The following is an 18158-nucleotide window of genomic DNA, read 5'->3' on the forward strand; positions in this document are numbered from 1 at the left end:
TCACCACGCTGAAAGGCTGTCGGCTGGATCAGATGTCTACTGTATCGGGATTGTTGTAGCCCCACGATTATCTTTGCCGGTTTTATTCTTTTAACCAATTATAAGTGCAATAGCTTACTTTTAATAAACTTTTATATAAGGACATACTGCACTATTAGCCTTTATATCTTGCATGCCCCCATTGCTGGAGAGCGGAGTTGGAGCAGAACCACAGGTTGAAATACCAATATGCCATCTACTGTGGATATGATTGGGGTGAATCCCTAAAGCTCTGCTGGCTTTTCATAAATTTGAAAGCCCAACAGCTCAGGTAAAAGCTCCTACTCACTTTCTGTTGTCACCAGGGATATCAAGGTGTCACCCCTTCTCTCAGGACCCATTGACCGTGTGAGTTCTTCCTCCTTCCCCATTGATGGTTGGATTCACTTTCTTTTGTGGAGTTTAATTTAAGCATGGACTTTTGTTGATGGACTTTTTAATTATTACTTTAGATTATTAATGGTTTAGCGCTGCACTTTTTGCACTATATTATATGAGGTTTTGTATTGCTCACTTGTGCTAGCTGCTTTCATTTTACAATTTTTTAATCTGAGTGCAGAAATCTATTTGAGGTTAAACACCTATACATCCACCTGCATATAACCTATGAATGATGGAATTTCTACTTCCAAGTTTAAAAATGTAAACACTTGATAAGGTAAAAAAAAATTCACACACATTCCCAGCTTCCAGTTAGTTTTGCACGAAGTGAATACTATTCATGGGACATGTAAACAAGAATACAAAAATGGAGATATTAAAGCTCATACTTGCTGTAAAAGTACAGTATTGGTCCAATAACCAGGACAAATGTGTCTTGCCCGATTTTAAATTATGACCATATATATATATATGCTTTAACCCTACCTAGACCTCACCTAGTAATATGGAGGTCTAAGCCCCGTACAGTCAAGGTATAACATTCCCTTGCTCTAAACAACTCAACAAGAATTAGAAAAATGAACTGAGATTTAGAGCTGTTCTAGGGGAATGGCATCTCTGTCAAAGAACTGGTCAAGAGTTATTGGAAATTGCATTATGAGACATCAAAGGAGTGAACATTTTTTAGGCAAACGAAAGTTGTTTAGAAGAGAAAATGGATACAGGACAAGATCTGTTAGATTTTCAGCACACTAATCACTGTACTAATCACTCATGAAAGTTATGGTCCCTTCAAATGGGCTTTTCAGTCGCTGCCTGATAGTTTTTCAGGCAGACGTGACTGGAAGCCCCATGCAAGTCTATGGACAGGCTGATATAAACAAATAGATGTTCATGTACATCCACCTACCTCTGAGTCAGTCTAGGACTGTCTTCTTTTCTGTTTTTCTAGACCTACAGAGGTAGCCTGATTTACACAGACACAACTGTTTACATTCAGCAGCCTGTAGATCCAACACGATGCTGCAAACATTTGCTATCAAAATGTGGACAGAACAACTGAATGGACACAGATGCCACAAAAGTGACATTCATCCAATTTTGCCCTGATGCCGCAAGGAACCTGTTCATGGATCCCCTGCTAAATGGAATATGTTTGTGTGAAAGAACTGTAATGGTTGCTATATTAGGCTTCATTCCTACACATTTTCCATAAAGAATGCAGGTTATTGTTAACAAAGTTAGCAGAAGATCCTGTGTGATCTTCTGCTAACTTTGTTAACAATTTAGACCTGTGCAATTCTTCTAAGTACTTTACTGTATGTGTTTAGGCATTTAGGCTAGGTTCACATATGTGCGGGTGGTGTGGCCGTGGATCCACACAAAACCACCCACACAGAGAAATGCGGACCCGCGGCGAGTGCCATTAGTTCAGGGAAGCCTATCCTGCCCTCTGATAATTCTGGAATCCTCTACTCTTCCAACCACTCCATCCCCCACAGTGACTACCTACTGTACCATTGACCCCGCCCTCCTAGATTGTAAGCTCCAAGGAGCAGGGCCCTGAAATCCCTCTTGTATCGAACTGTATTGTTACTGTATTGTCTCCCACTATAATGTAAAGCGCTGAGCAAACCGTTAGCGCTATATAAATCCTGTATAATAATAATGGTACGCCACCTGCACTGGAAAACGCAACCTTTCTGGGAACTGAGCTTCCCGTGCGGGCTGCATTTTCAGAAGAGCAGGGACTTCTTCTCTGCGTGTCCCGGGGCACAGGGGTCCATTCAAATGAATGGGCTCTCGTGCCCACGCAAAATGTGGCCCGCAGCCACATATATGTGAACCAGGGCTTACACAAGTAGAATCTGCAGATATGAATGCCCTGGGTGCAGCTGTGTCCTACTTTCTTTATAAGCTGCTAATGCAGTGCACATTCAAGATAGTAGATGCAGCTGTATCTATGGCCCCATTGATGCATACCAAACTATACACTGTACAGGGGTGGACTGACAACTCATGGGGCCCCCCGGGCAATAGGGGATCATGGGGCCCCTGTGTCCTTGCCCAAACTCAAAAAAAGCCTATGAAAAAGGTACCAGGGGCATCTCATGTGGCCCCCTACTGACCCTGGGCCCTCGGGCAGTGCCCCAGTTTCCAAATGGTCATTCCGCCCCTAACATTGTATGCATCTATTATAAATGCAGTGTTTTAGATACCTATGTGAATAAATCCTTTGAATTAATGTACGAAGGTGATTTTATCTTTTGCTTCTAAAAGATCTGACCACTTAAAGAAAGAAACCTGACTAGGCTAGAGCCAAACAGAATATTTTAGCGGCTAAGTCCCCATTCATATGAGTGTACCAATTTGTACAACTGTGCAAATGAGCTGTGTTCACCCACGCAGAACGCAGAGGTGTTCGGTGGAACTCCACGCACATCCCAGGGTGTACATCCATGCGGGTCTGCTGTATGGATCAGGACACAGTTTGTGTCTTAATCCGTGCAATGGACCTGCATTGATGTGTATTCCATAATGTGTGTGGAGATCTGTGCAGCTGGTTGCTTGTCATTGATTTAACCACTTGCCCTCCAGAGGATTTACCCCCCTTCCTGACCAGGCCATTTTTTGGAGTACAATGCTGTGTTACTTTAACTGACAAATGCGTGGTCATGCAACACTGCACCCAAAAGAAATGTGTGTCCTCCCTCCCCCCCCCCCCACACACAAATTGAGCTTTTTTCAGTGGTATTTGATCGCCTGTGCGGGTTTTTTTTGTGCTTTAAAAAAAAAAGACTGAAAATTTTGAGAAAAAAAAAACATATTTTTGACTTTTTGCTATAAAACATGTCCATTAAAAAATGTTTAAAAATCACGTTTAGTCATAAATTTAGGCCAAAATGTCTGCTAACAAAAAAAACCCAATATGTGTAAATTAATTGATTTACGTGAAAGAAAAATGTTTACAAATGGCGGTATAAATACTGGGTTTTATTTTTGATTTTTACAGGTAATGGCGGCAATCAGCAACTTGTAGCAGGACTGCGGCAGACATTCTGACACTGGGGGGAACTGACTTGGTGTCACTGACATCCCCAGTGACACCAATATAGTGATCAGTGCTAATAAAAAGCACTGACACTGTACTAATGGCACTGGGCAAACAAAGGGTTAACTCTGTGCTGTTTAACATACTGGGCTGTGTTCGTGCTTCACTGTAAGCACACTGCTTTACATAGTCTGGCTGAAAAAAGACAGAAGTCCATCCAGTTCAACCATTAAAAAAAAAAAAGAAGATATAATCCTATACCCACAGTTGGTCCAGAGGAAGGCAACCCCCCCCCCCCCCCCAGCAAAGCATGATCTATGTGCTATGCCCAGCCATGCAAAGCAGTGTGCAGGAGCTGACAGGGGAGAGAACTGCTTGGCAATCACTGGGAGCCGGTGAGTAATCACCGCCTGGGAGCCAGTGACTGACAGCTGAGGCGGCAAATGGCGGTGCAGGTAAGGAGCTCACACACTCCCTACCTAGAAATGCAAAATCACATATGTACACGTGATTTTGCGCAGCCCTGCCGCCCTGTAGCAGTATATCTGCTATAGGGCAGAGGGAAAGCGGTGCCTGCCTGCACAGAACACCTGTGCATCCCACGTGAGTGAAGCCCCCTCGCATCCATGTACAGATCAGTATGCCTGTGTAAATGAGGCCCTATTTTAGTACTTTAGTAATTTCTAATAGTTAATCACTGAGTTTTACAATTGATCCCTAAACTGATGGCGCAAATGACTTGGTATGGAGTAATGATGATTATTGAATGAAACCAGACGGTTTGATTACACAACTTCCGCTGACATCATGTCCGCCCTTTGGAACGCACGCTGGGATGTGGTGGACATCTTGGTTCCTATTCACAGGCAGCAAGGCTGAATACACTGAGTGCCAGGTTATGGGCACTTTGCTTGTGAGTTTTATTCTTATAATTTCTCCCCATCATTAAAGTTTTTTTATAGTTTTATACTATGGGATGTTTGCTTTTTTTTTGTGTTCACATGCCAAAACTTGGTTTACTGCCTGGGAGGAGAGGAAAAAGTTTAAAAAGGCTCTTTTGAAACTACACTGTCATTTATATCCACGCTGGTCATCTTCCTGTTGGTTATTATCAGCCAAATCGCATGATTCCCAGGAATGAATATTGGTGCCATTCTTATCATCACACATTGGGCTAGTCCCTAACCAGGTGCTTAAGACCAACCTAGAGATAGGTGGTCCACGGCTAACGGTGAGTGCACATCCATGTGGGGCACTGATTGAGCACAGAGGAGCACCTGTCATTTTTGCACAAATTTCACCAATTAGTATCCAACACTCGAGCACTTTATTTTTCCGAAGTGGGATTGAATGTTACAATTATTCACTTTGTACATGTGAAGCAATATTACTCATGTATTGTCAAATTTAACCTCCCTGGCGGTATTCCCGAGTGTAGCTCAGGGTTAATTATCAGTGCCAAAAGCGGTAACCCTGAGCCACACTTGGGAATACCTTGCAGCGCTGCTCCGGGATCTCTTCTGCACTTACCTTGTCCTGTGCTCCCACGATGTCCCCCCTGCAGTGTCCTCCAGCCGATGCCGGCATCAGTCTTCCAGGTTCCGGTTCCTGTGAGCGTCGGGACGTATGGGGGCCGGAAACCGGCGGGAAATTTAAAAATTTTAAAAAGTGACATTCACTAAATACACTAAAATCACATAGTAAAACATTACTGTATCAAAGCATTTCACATACATTTTGTCCCTAGTGCTTTGTCCTGTGCCCTGCCTGCATTTTTACTGTTCTTTCTGCCTGGAAACTGAGAAATGTCCATGGTGTCCAAAAAGTGTCCCTTTATGTTAAAATCAGTTTTAGACCAGCTAGAATACAGGGATAGTAAATCAGAACCACTTGCAGAATTGAGCGATGATTCGTGGGGAAATTTGTCATCAGACACTGAAAACGATTTTGCAACTAAGTTCAGTGATGTGTGAACTTGGCGCTCTATTTCAAATTTCAGTGTTTTTGGTTTGATATTATTGATTTTAATGTATAATTATTATATTATTTTTTATGATTATATTATAATTTATGATTTCCTGTTTCAAATTTTATCATACCCGGGATGTTTACTAGACTCTTGTTCGGACAGATTTCAGTGAGTTATTCCTAAAAATTACAGGCCTACAATAAAACATATTTCCATGCAAAAAATGTATCGCTTTGAGCACACAAATATTGACATAATCATACCGCTAGGGAGGTTAATGAACTTAATTTATGCGTGGTCCACATGGTATTTTGTATGGAGTAAGCTACACAGGTTGCATGTAGTAGCATTTTGTAGTGATCAATCACACATGCTCAACACGATTGGAGCATTGTGCAATCATCAACAAGCTGATGCTGATCATACATTGCACCATGCAGCAACTGCGCTGTCAGAAATGTTACATACAACTTTTTTCTTTTGGTGTACGCTGGTGTATTGGCTAACACACCACAATAGTGAATAGGCTCCTAACTTGCAGCTTTATTTGTGTTTTTCACTTTGTTTTCCAGGTGTATTACCCTGTAGATGAGAACCGCAAGTGTAATATATTCCAGTTTTTTGGAAACAATTCTCTCAACTACATAGCCCAATTTAGTTTTATATATGTGTACATAACAAGGAAACAACTTTTTGTCCAAATCAGTTTAACTGGCCCACATCATGGACAGACTATGCACCCATGCCACTGGATTTTCATTAGCACTTTCACACAGTTAATACAATCTCAAACTAAATAAGTTGGCAAGCATGAGGTGCTGCTATCTCTGGGAGCATGAAGTCTCCAATTGTTAACTGTTCAAGGAAACTCAAGTACATTTTGACAAAAAGGAAACATCCACAATCAGAGGAAGAACAGGGTGAGGCTTACAATAATAATTATTTAAAAAAAAATCTTTTAACTTTTTAGTCAAGCTTGATTAAAACTTCCTTTTTTTCTGATAAGCTATCCCATGTTCTGGATTGCTTTCTTGTGGTTATAGTACAGCCGTAAAAAAACAAAAGCAAAAAGAGAAAGGCTGGGTTTAAAATAGTTGGTTTGAGTGGAATGGTTACCTATTACAAGAAATGTGTATGAAGTTAGGCATAGATGATCATTTCCCCATCTAGCTAATGATTCTGTCAGACTGTACTAGACATCCCTGGCCAGCTGAGCTTGGGGGAAGTTGTTGAAAATTTTGACCAATGTCTACTGTTTTCCCAGAGGAAAGCTGGCACTTTAGTTTCTGGCTGCTGTCCTACCTTCTTGCAAAAACATAAAAGGGAAAGTTTGGTTCCCCAAGTAGCACAGGTAAGGCAAGATCTTTTAGCATTTGGATCAGGCCACTGTCTCCAATCACCCTCAAATGTCAAAAGAGCTTAAAATATTTAGTTTTTCTCTAAAGAGATCATAAGGATTAGCTAGTCTTTAACCACTTGCCCTCCAGAGGATTCCCCCCCCCCCCTTCTGACCAGGCCATTTTTTGCATTACGGTGCTGTGTTATTTTAACTGACAATTACGCGGTCATGCAACGCTGCACCCAAATGAAATTTACGTCCCTCTTTCCTCCAAAAAAAGATCGCCAATTTTGAGAAAATAAACAATTTTTTTGACTTTTTGCTATTAAACATGTCCAGTAAAAAAATTTTAAAAATCAAAATTTGCTAAATTTAGGCCAAATTCTATTCTGCGGCAAGTCTGATAAAACAAGAATCCCAATATGTGTAAATTAATTGGTTTGCATGAAAGTTATAGAGTTTTCAAATGGTGGTATATACAGTATACTGGGATTTTTTAAAATTTTTTACTAGCAATGGTCCGCGACTTATAGCGGGACTGCGGCTGGCATTCTGACACTGGGAGGAACTGACTTGGTGTCACTGACATCCCCAGTGACACCAATACAGTGATCAGTGCTTAAAAAAAGCACTGACACTGGGCAGGAAGGGGTTAACATGTGGAGCAATCAAAGGGTTAACTGTGTGCCATTTTACTTTGTGCTGTTTGTGTGTGCTTCACTGTAAGCACACTGCTTTGTATGGCTCTGCTATGCAGAGCCATGCAAAACAGTGTACAGGAGCTGATGGGAGAGAACTGTATGGTTTACATACAGTTCTCTCCCTCAGTTAGTAATGCTCCTCGATCACTGGGTGCTGGCGAGTAATCACTGGCTGGGACCCCGTGATTGACAGCTTAGGCCGCGAATAGTGGTGAAGGTAGGGTGCACGTGCCCCCTACCCAGAAATACAAAATCACGTATATATATATATATATATACTCCAGGGGCAGACTGACAACTCATGGGGCTCCCGGGCAATAGGGGATCATGGGGCCCCTGTGTCCTTGTCCAAACTCAAAAAAAGCCTATGAAAAAGGTACCAGGGGCATATCATGAGGCCCCCTACTGACCCCAGGCCTTCGGCCAGTGCCCGAGTTTTCAAATGGTCAGTCTGCCCCTGATATATACGTGATTGTGCGTACCCCTGCTGCCCTGTAGCAGTATATCTGCTATAGGGCGATGGGAAAGGGGTTAAATGGCATATAAAAATACAAACATACACAGTACATCTCCACAATACATGATGCACATTTTCCAATGTTTTACCCCATTAAAGACTTTACAAGTAATGAAAAATGTTTAACTGCTTAAAACGGTAATTGGCTCCTAATTTCCTGTTGTAAGCTGAGAACAAACAGCCTTTTTGCGAACTGAATGGTGTTTGCTCTGTCAAGTTGCATTTTACTAAACTACTGAATCCCTCTCTCTGTCCTCATCGCCACAACATTGGAAATGTTTTTTTTTCCTGTAGACCAAGAAAAGAACTAGGAGGGATTAATGAATCTGCTTTATAAAAATCAGGAAGTGTGTCCAAGACAGTTACAAATTTCTAACATGATCAGGTTTTTTTTGGCACTTGTCAAACAGATATGACAAAACACTTTTAATGGTATATTTAACAGACCAAAATGTAGCAAATAAGGCAAGTTTATTATTAGGGTTTACATACATGTAGGAAAGGAGTTGGCATTGCTGGCTTCTAATTGAAATTGCAGCCTTCTGGGCCATCATCTTTCTCTCCTTCACTATCTGGTGAGTCAAACACCTGGATTTAATGGGGTTGATTTAGTAAATCTGGAGAGTGCAAAATCTGGTGCCGCTCCGCATAGAATCCAATCAGCTTCCAGGTTTTATTGTCAAAGGTTAATTGAACAAGCTGAAGTTAGAAGTCGATTGGCTACCATGCACAGCTGCTCGAGATTTTGCACTCTCCAGTTTTAGTAAATCAACCCCAATATGTTTATCTACACTCTCCTAGCACTTCACTGACATCTTACTTGAAAGCCCTGAAACTTTAACCCTTAAAATTGTGCCTGACCCATATTTGGCCAAATCAGTGCAAGTGTGTTTTACATCCAGAGTCAGGTACAATGTTTATTGCATTGTTGTGTTGGAGGACCATTGAAAGTATGGTAAGCTCACAAATATGCATGTGTAATGTATGTTATCAACATGTGTTAACCTGCATAAAAATGAATCATAATCTGCACTCAAAGAGGTTGATTTTCTAAAAGCAAATAGGCTGTTTTTCCTTGCAAGGACATTTTCACTTTGTAAGGTAAATTTCCTTTTAGCATAAGGGAAGTTTTGCTGACTTTCATTATCCAATTATGTGACAGTAAAATATTTTTTTTTTTACTTTTCCTTGCATGTAGGTATTATTCTACAAACTGAATTTTCATGACATTTACAAAGCTATGGGAAAATTAACTTGCAAAGTGAACATTTGTTTTTATTAAATTAAACCCATAAATCTGTATATCTATAGGCTGAATAGTAGTCAAACATAGAGCATTAGATCATGCAGGCAGATTACAGCATAGTGAAGTTTTCTACTTAACCATATTTGCTTTGCTAAGAAATGTCCTCATCCTACATCTCTGCACCAACTATTCAAGGTAATGCAGGCAGCAGGTACATTGATACAAGTGTCACACAGTGTTGCTGCACAGACAGGCATGATGGAAATAGAAAAGGGTTAATTTCTGAGCAACAATGACTTTTCAGGGGTGTGGAAATGTTTTAAAAAAACTACATGTCCAAGGGACTAAATCGGGGTCCCAATCTACTTGTCCCTCAAGACAATCTACTTGTCATGATCATTTTTTTTTTTCTAACCAAAAATGTATTTAATTAAGACTGACCATCCCTTCACTCAGCAATTTCACCATCTCTACAGAGGTGTCCTGCTGAGAGTGGGGATAGTCAGAGGTGGCATGTTGACCTTGGGGATGGTCAGAAGTGGCATGTTGACCTTGGGGATGGTCAGAGGTGGCATGCTAAGTGTAGGGATGGTCCGAGATGGCATGCGGAGCGTGGGGATGGTCCGAGATGGCATGCGGAGCGTGGGGATGGTCCGAGATGGCATGCGGAGCGTGGAGATGGTCCGAGGTGGTATGCAGAGTGTGGGGATGGTCTGAGGTGGCATGCGGAGCGTGGGGATAGTCCTAGGTGGCATGCCGAGCGTGGGGATGGTCCGAGGTGGCATGCCGAGCGTGGGGATGGTCCGAGGTGGCATGCCGAGCGTGGGGATGGTCCGAGGTGGCATGCCGAGCGTGGGGATGGTCCGAGGTGGCATGCCGAGCGTGGGGATGGTCCGAGGTGGCATGCCGAGCGTGGGGATGGTCCGAGGTGGCATGCCAAGCGTGGGAATGGTCCGAGGTGGCATGCCGAGCGTGGGGATGGTCCGAGGTGGCATGCCGAGAGTGGGGATGGTCCGAGGTGGCATGCCGAGAGTGGGGATGGTCCGAGGTGGCATGCCGAGCGTGGGGATGGTCCGAGGTGGCATGCCGAGCGTGGGGATGGTCCAAGGTAGGCATGCCGAACGTGGGGATGGCCCGAGGTAGGCATGCCGAGCGTGGGGATGGTCCGAGGTAGGCATGCCGAACGTGGGGATGGCCCGAGGTAGGCATGCCGAGCGTGGGGATGGTCCGAGGTAGGCATGCCGAGCGTGGGGATGGTTCGAGGTAGGCATGCCGAGAGTGGGGATGGTCCGAGGTAGGCATGCCGAGCGTGGGGATGGTTCGAGGTGGCATGCCGAGAGTGGCGATGGTCTGAGGTGGCATGCCAAGAGTGGCGATGGTCTGAGGTGGCATGCCGAGAGTGGGGATGGTCCGAGGTGGCATGCCGAGCGTGGGGATGGTCCGAGGTGGCATGCCGAGAGTGGGGATGGTCCGAGGTGGCATGCCGAGCGTGGGGATGGTCCGAGGTGTCATGCCGAGCGTGTGGATGGTCCGAGGTGGCATACCGAGCGTGTGTTCTGCAGAAGAGTGTATGCAGACGGAGGGATACAAATGGAGAGGAGAGCGAGTGCTGAGGTGAGGGGTGCGGGAAGGGCAGCTTGTCAGCATGTCCAAGAAGGAGGAGGAGAGTAAGAGAAGTGTGGGAGTGGCTGGGACTGAACTGGGCCGCCAAGCAGAGTGGATGGGCTGAGGGAGCAGCATGGATGAGCGGAGAGCCTACTAACTTTGGTGTAGCATGAAGATCTGTTCATGCTTCACCCGCAAAAAAAAAAAAAAAAGGAAACCCTGATGCTTGCAGGGCTAAATGCAAATAAAATAAAAACCACCTGCCCGACGCCCGGAACTACATGTGAATTGCACATCCCTGCTTCTAAGTGTCATTAGCACTCATTATTGTACACACACATAACAAACAAAAGCACATGAATACAAAGAGATGTAGTGTCTACAATAAAAAAAAATACTAATTCAGTGGAAAAGATTTCTTCTTTGTGTATTTGTTAGCCAAGGCAGCCCATATTAGAGTCTGTTTTTTTTATTCAACAAGTGGGTTGAAAAAAAAAAAAAACTGACTTGATTCCTCCCATCCACACACTGGATGTGGATGGGGGAATCCTCCCTGCTGAGCTAGTGTATTTTGACAGCAGTGCGACTCCCCCACTGAATATACTGATCAGTGCTGCAGGCTATAACCAGTGCTGCTGATTGAGCAGCACAATTCTGACAGGGAGATTGTATAGAAGTTGATCTTTAACTTGACTTTTGTACAACCTCCCTGCCCATACATGGATTGAAAACTGGCCAGTCCCTGCTGACCTGCTTGAATTTTGATTCATGTACGGCGACTTATGTCACTCAGCATTGCAGTGTTCCTGGAGACAGACAGATATCTCATGGTTCATGACTCTTTGTGAAATATCTTCCCATCTATGGTTAATATTGGAGTATTAACCTTCTGTAATGCATAATCTTTTTTGCTTCAGTAAAAGGGTATACTGGGCCCTCGTGTTGGTAAATCATCCAAAATCAAGAAGTGTTTTATGTATTTAGCCTTTCCCTTGAGAATAAAATTTTGTAATGTTATAAGCATCCTAAAATTAAATATGGCTTCCACTTAGCCACAAAATCCATAAGTTAGCATTCTGAGTGCCATTGTTCTCAGATAACACATCAAGGGACTTTGCACTGGCTTCATAAATAAATGTAGCTGTTGTTCAAGCCTCAAGATTGCCTTTCTTAATGCTTAAGTCGGGAACGCTGTATGGTCCCTGTCAGTTATGTCTATAGAAATCACTGAAGTGGTATAATTTGGGTGTCTTGCTGGAGAGGCTTGTAATTAAATGTCAAATGTCAGACAAGGCTGCTTCCCCGCAAAGGGATTTCTCATTTTCTCTCATTCACATCAGGACACTTGTACATTTTTTTCAAGCCTGACCTCTTAGGCAAAGTTCTTTGCAAATCGGAACCCAATTTGCATTAGAATTCGGGGGTAATGAAGTGCAAATCCAAAAGCATAAGTGAATAGCTTTTGCATTAAAACATGAGTAAACCCCTGCTTCAGATATCAATTAGGAACCATTTTCCTATGATGATATCACAGCCTTGATCACTTCTTCCCAATTTACTAGTAAAAGTCAGAGACACAAAAACATTGCTTAGGAAGCAGATACTGTATTGCACAACGAAATCCAATGAACCGATGACAACAGCTTGGCAGAAACAATATTCACATACACAAAGCACACACATGCTGAAGATCAGTTTTATTAGAGAGAAGTATGGAACCCCTAATACTGTGGTTTTTGCTATCCTGATAAGAAAAAAAAAAAAAAAAAAAACAGCCTTCACAAGCAAAACAGTTAAAAATAACAATACCCAGTTTTTTAAAATGTTAACCTACACCGTTCGAGTAAGTCTTACCCGCTAAATAACAGTCACACTATACAAACACAAAACATGGTCAACGCTGCCTTTTAAGGCCTCTGACTGTAAAAAGGTGCACAACAACTCTTTCTTTGTACCAAAAATGGGGGTCAAAAATATAATTATATATTAAACTGCTATTTTCTTTATTTACATACCCTATTCATAAATAATTAAACCAAAACTCGCTAGAGTGCCATGACAATTTATGGTAACGGATGTAGCAAGTGAAAAACTGATACATTATTGCTCTAACAGACACGTATTACTAGATATATTGTCAGAGCAGGCCCTCCGTGGGGGCTCTATGTGCGGCTTCTTACAGGTACCACAAAAAAAAAAAATGCTTGGCTTTTATTCCAAAGCATGGTGTTAAAAAGTGATGGCGTTGAAGCCATTTATGCTCCACACACAGCAATCAAGACAGAAATCTCCACAGGACATCACCCGAACTTGCTGAAAGCTTCCTTTAATCAAGAAAGATGCATTGCTTGCTTGAAGGAGAAATTAGGTCTTAAAACCATAGTAAGATCACGTTTCCTTACAGCCCTTGGTTTACTACAGCTAAACTTTGAGACTTGTAGCTCTAAAACCACATGTCCCCTTTCCTACAAGTGCCAACACTGCTAAACTTCAGTTTCTCTGGAAAGACAAAAACTTTTTGAGAGAGCCACAACACTTCGTTATATAAGGCTGTCAGCCAATGATGACATTTTGTTCATTGATGACCCCAGGCATTGCTGCCACAAGGGAGAAAAAGTAAGAACAACGTACAAAACATGGAACTTTCTTCCAAATGCCAATTATGTAGCAAAGAGTGTAGCTCCAAAACGGAATTTAGTACAACATAACTATGTTTTATGCACTGAAACAAGTAAACACAAATGGCCCCGGGCTCCGTTTATATCAGTTTGTAGTTTAACATCTGAATTGTCCATTTGAAATTTCTCCCAAATAAGCATTGCATTTTCAAGAACACTTTACAAAACCCTCCAAATCACGTTACATTTTACCAAAGGCTCTTTTATAAACCAGACGTAGTGTCCTTTGTGAAAGCCGTAGTGCAACATCGTACATATTGTGAGTGCCCGTAATTGACGTTTCACAATGTCAGTGCTTGAATAGTCCCCCTGCAGTACCCTGCTGATTCATAGTGCAGCTGTGCTGTACTGGCAACAATGCTTCTTCACAGTCCCCTGTCCACAGGAAGGGGGGTAAGCTCAGTCTCTGGGAACCCTAAAGGGTCCGCACAGCTACAGGGTAGAGGAGTGATAAATGTTCGGCTCCTTTTATTGGAAGTTTCCGCGTGGTGTAAAAATGGATGACTTCTGGAACACTGTCAAAAGGAGGACTGTTCTGACCCAATACATATTTTTCTTTGGTTTTCGACAGTTTCATGTGCATGAATCCTTGACTGCTCCTGTGAAGATAAAAAACACACATATGAGAACAATGTAGCCATCCAATCCGTATAGGCTCAAATGTATTCTATAAATGCAGAGCAAAGAAAAGTGAGTTCATGGTTAACAGTTGCCAATCAGGTTTCAGCTGTCATTTTAAAAATAAAAGAAGAAATGTGATTGCTTATAATGGACATTTCTATGAGGGTAGAACTATAGAGAAATAGCATTTAAAAAAAAACCACGCAAAGTACTAGATGTGTCAAAAGATTATATGGATGATAATGATAGCATTAACTATATTGTACTCATAAACAGTTGGCTAAATTTGAAAATGTGTCAATGTTAGATGAAAAATGAGCGCAGAGGTCAGAATCATTTGGGCATAATGAGATAATTACAATTAAGACTGCTTTCACACCAAAACGCTTATAAAGTGTGCGATGTGTTATGTGTAAAAAAAAAAAACGCATAGCACGTATTAAAAATGCATTGCATTAAAATTTAGTGCAACACATCAGAGGTGAATAGTTGGTTGTTAAGGACGCATTGGGTGCTGGCTCCTTAACAGCCAGCTATTCACTGCTTGATAGAGATGATAGCGGGTGCCATTCACAGGTTGTCAAGTAGCCAGCACCCGCTGGTGTCCTTAACAACTAGTGAGAACTAAACTTACAATGCCTCCACTCCGCCTCCATTGCCTTCATAGTGGACACCATGCTCCACCTCCTCTCTGCTCTGTGTATTCTGCAGGAGCCACCGGAGGATGGAGAAGTCAGAAAGACTGTGTAGGACAGCGGGAACATATTGGCTCTGAGAATGTGAGGGGAGGAGAGGGGGACAGCCAGAAGGACTCCTCCACAGGAAGGAGCTGGAGCATGGTGACCACCAAAGAGTTGGTGGGGGGCATTGTTTGTGTAGCTATCTGCTGATTGTTAAGAATGCCAGCATCTTAACAATCAGCTATTCACTGGTTCTTAGGGTCACCAACGGGTGCCCACTCCTTAAAACGCAGCATCTTTTTGCCACATAGCCCTGGGGGTTTTTTTCTATGGACTTAAATGGAAGGTGCTTTTTTGCTGTACTTCTGAAAAGCACACCAAAGATGCAGCCTGCAGGACTTTTCTGACCAAAGCACAAACGCATTGCAGCAATGTATAAAGTCACATAGGATTTAAAGGGGAATAGTTCTGATGCACTTTTATTGCACTGAAAAGGTGTATTTTAGCATGGCAAAAGGACATCAGTGTGAAAGCAGCCTAAGAAATAATCTTCTGACCTGGTGTTTTATTATTCTTAATACTGCAAGACATTTTAGTGAACATAGTTAGGTACCCGTGTAATTATAGAGAGCAGAAATCTGACAGAGGGACAAATGAACAGTAGGCAATATATTCAAAGCTTTGTTATGTATTATCTAAAACAGAGGTGACTGGTTTCATTCAAACATCAGTTTGACATTTTTCTGGGCCCTACAAAAGATAACTCCCTATACGGCATATTAGATTCACAGTTCATCTAATAATTCAAAGACCCTGAGAACTGATCACAAGATCCCCACATTCGAGATCTTGACCCACAGGCTGCAAACTCCTAAACTCCTAATACCTCCGCTGCTAGACCCTGTTTTCGGATGTGTTTATTTACCACGGACTAGTAAAATGACAAATCACAAGTGCTAGCTGTCATTTGACAATGATTGTCAACAAGGAGCCCAAGTGCTCCCAGGCCAGAAACAGAGGGTTGTCCAGCTTAAAGTGCAGTCTGGTAAATTTGAACATTATCCTTTGAAGTGGGGCTGTGCACAAACTGCAAGGATCAACCACTTGTTTATTCCTGAGGAAAGCAGAAGCACTATAAATGACCTGATCCTCTGCTTCCCTGGCAGGTGGTGTTCCCCTACACTCCGGCGGTTGGTTTTAAACCCATACATAGTGAAGTGACTGGCCTCAGGTGGTACCTGTGGTTGAATCTGTGTATCTACAGCCGTATTTCCCCCACATCCATTCAAAGTGCAGAATGTATACAAGATCTCTCAGCTCTGCAAAGCAGGGGGTGGGGAGCTGAAGTTACATGAGTGAGGAGAGCTCTGAGAGCTGATTGGAGGGAAGGGGAAGCCCCCCCCCCCTTCACACAGCACACAGGAACATCGCTGAGGCTGTTAATTACAGACTGAGCCCTCCCTTGTCACCATCTTTCCCTTGGTGTCAGGAAACCTTGTCAGAAGGGACTCATGTTAGCAGAGGAACAAGGCATAACATGAAATGACACTTAGTGCTCTGAATTGAGAGAAGCACACACTATAGAGGGATAGGCTTTGTTCATATTTCATGTCTGAGGTTTACAACCACTGTAATTTTCTTGGAAATGGTCTTTAATGCACCTGTAGAAATTTCCATACTCTGTCAGATGACCAGCAAGTGAACCAAATCCATTTATTGTGCTGTGATGTGGTCTTGGAATACAAACATACAGTTCAGTTGTAGTCTTTCTAGCCCATGCTTTTAGTGACAGCTCAGTAATGGCAACAATGGAATGCATGTGACAGAGCACACGTACTTTGAAGTGAACCTCCTGGAATGCTAAAATATCTAAAAGGAGAAAACTAACGGTTAGTTAAAAGCACAGGCTATTGGGAGCTACCTTTTCTTCCAATTGCTACACCACTATCCCCCATTGACTTTCCCAATGGTACTATTTGCGTACAGTAATGGGACAGGTCCAGGGGTGTACCTTAGCCCAAACCAATAAGTAAGGATATTCATGACGGCTCTAAAGAGGGGACAAACCGGATAGTAAGAGTACCTGCTCACAGCTTATTATTATTATTATACAGGACTTATATAGCGCCAACAGTTTGCTCAGCGCTTTACAATATAACGGGAGACAAAACAGCAACAATACAGTTCAATACAAGAGGGTTAGGAGGGCCTGATCCTGGGAGCTTACAATCTAGGAGATACTTCTACATTTCAATGAGCTCACAAGTTTGCATTAAGGAGTTAAAAATACATATTAGTAACACCAATTATTTTGACAGTGTAATTAACCATAAGCTCTTCCTTTAATACCTCTATATCCTACTCATCACTGAGGATAATAAAAAAGCCTGAATCAGTGACTGTATTCCCTCTAAACCCACTGTGTGCTTTCCATATCTACAAGACTAGTGCTACAGAGAATCTGCCACCTAGAATAATAAGTATGCAACAAAAACACTAAAAACAGAATTAACAGCCTCATTAAGGCCAGGTAAAAGGAAGGATTTATAATGTACTAAAAAAGGATGAATAGTAAAACAACTGCAGCCTAGGAGGAGGCTAGAGAGGCTTGTAATTCATCCGCCGTAGTTTCATGAAAAGTGTCACCAGCACAACTAGCATGTCTGTGAGATTTGCAGTATGGTAATCCAAGTTCCCATTATCTTTAGAAATATGCAGGACCAATATCAGTATCAGGAAACAATGACTGGAATTACAGCTCAGGATGACACAGAGAACCAGAATAGAAATCTCCGGTGCACACAGACTATGTTATCTAGAATACACAGACGGCAGATGTGCAAAGCATGTGACAATGTCTTAATACACCAATTACCCCACACTGAGCAATGCTACTGTCTATGAATGCACCTGTACCGCTTAGTGCCAGGAGATGAATACATTTTCTAAATATTTATGCTAAGATAAAGGGAGGTTTCCAAGAAAAATGGTAATGCCCTGTTTGCTTTACAATTAATAGAGAGAGCACCTAGCTCCTTTGTTCATGATCCTTTGTAAACACTGGGATGGGAGTCCAATCATAAAATGAAATGGGTTCATTTTTAATGTTTGGGTCACCAAAATCAGGTTGCGAATGCAGAAGGCAAGTGGTAGCTTGAAATCAATGCCCCTTATTTAAAAAGACTATGTTGCCAGATTAATCATTTGAACAAAAATCTTCATTTAAGATTATATGTGCATTTAGCATGGTTTTTTTTTGTATGTTGTTTATCTGTAAAATACTCCCTTGTGTCGCCATCAAAAGGTGTGAGACTGCTGCTGGGCACCGCC

General features: G+C 42.3%; 1 protein-coding gene across 1 annotated transcript in view; it reads right to left on the reverse strand.

Moving 5' to 3' along the window:
- Window positions 1-12531: 12531 nt before the first annotated feature.
- SHB (SH2 domain containing adaptor protein B) overlaps window positions 12532-18158 on the reverse strand; it is a 342168-nt gene continuing 336541 nt past the window's right edge. Inside the window, exon 6 of the mRNA XM_089674562.1 lies at window positions 12532-14126. Within this exon, the coding sequence (XP_089530688.1) occupies window positions 13943-14126 (184 nt within the window). The 3' untranslated portion in view covers window positions 12532-13942. The remainder of the gene's footprint in view (window positions 14127-18158) is intronic.

This window comes from Staurois parvus, unplaced genomic scaffold (assembly GCF_062004578.1).
Source record: "Staurois parvus isolate SC_StPar_1 unplaced genomic scaffold, SC_StPar_1.0 ptg000012l, whole genome shotgun sequence".
NCBI lineage: Eukaryota > Metazoa > Chordata > Amphibia > Anura > Ranidae > Staurois > Staurois parvus.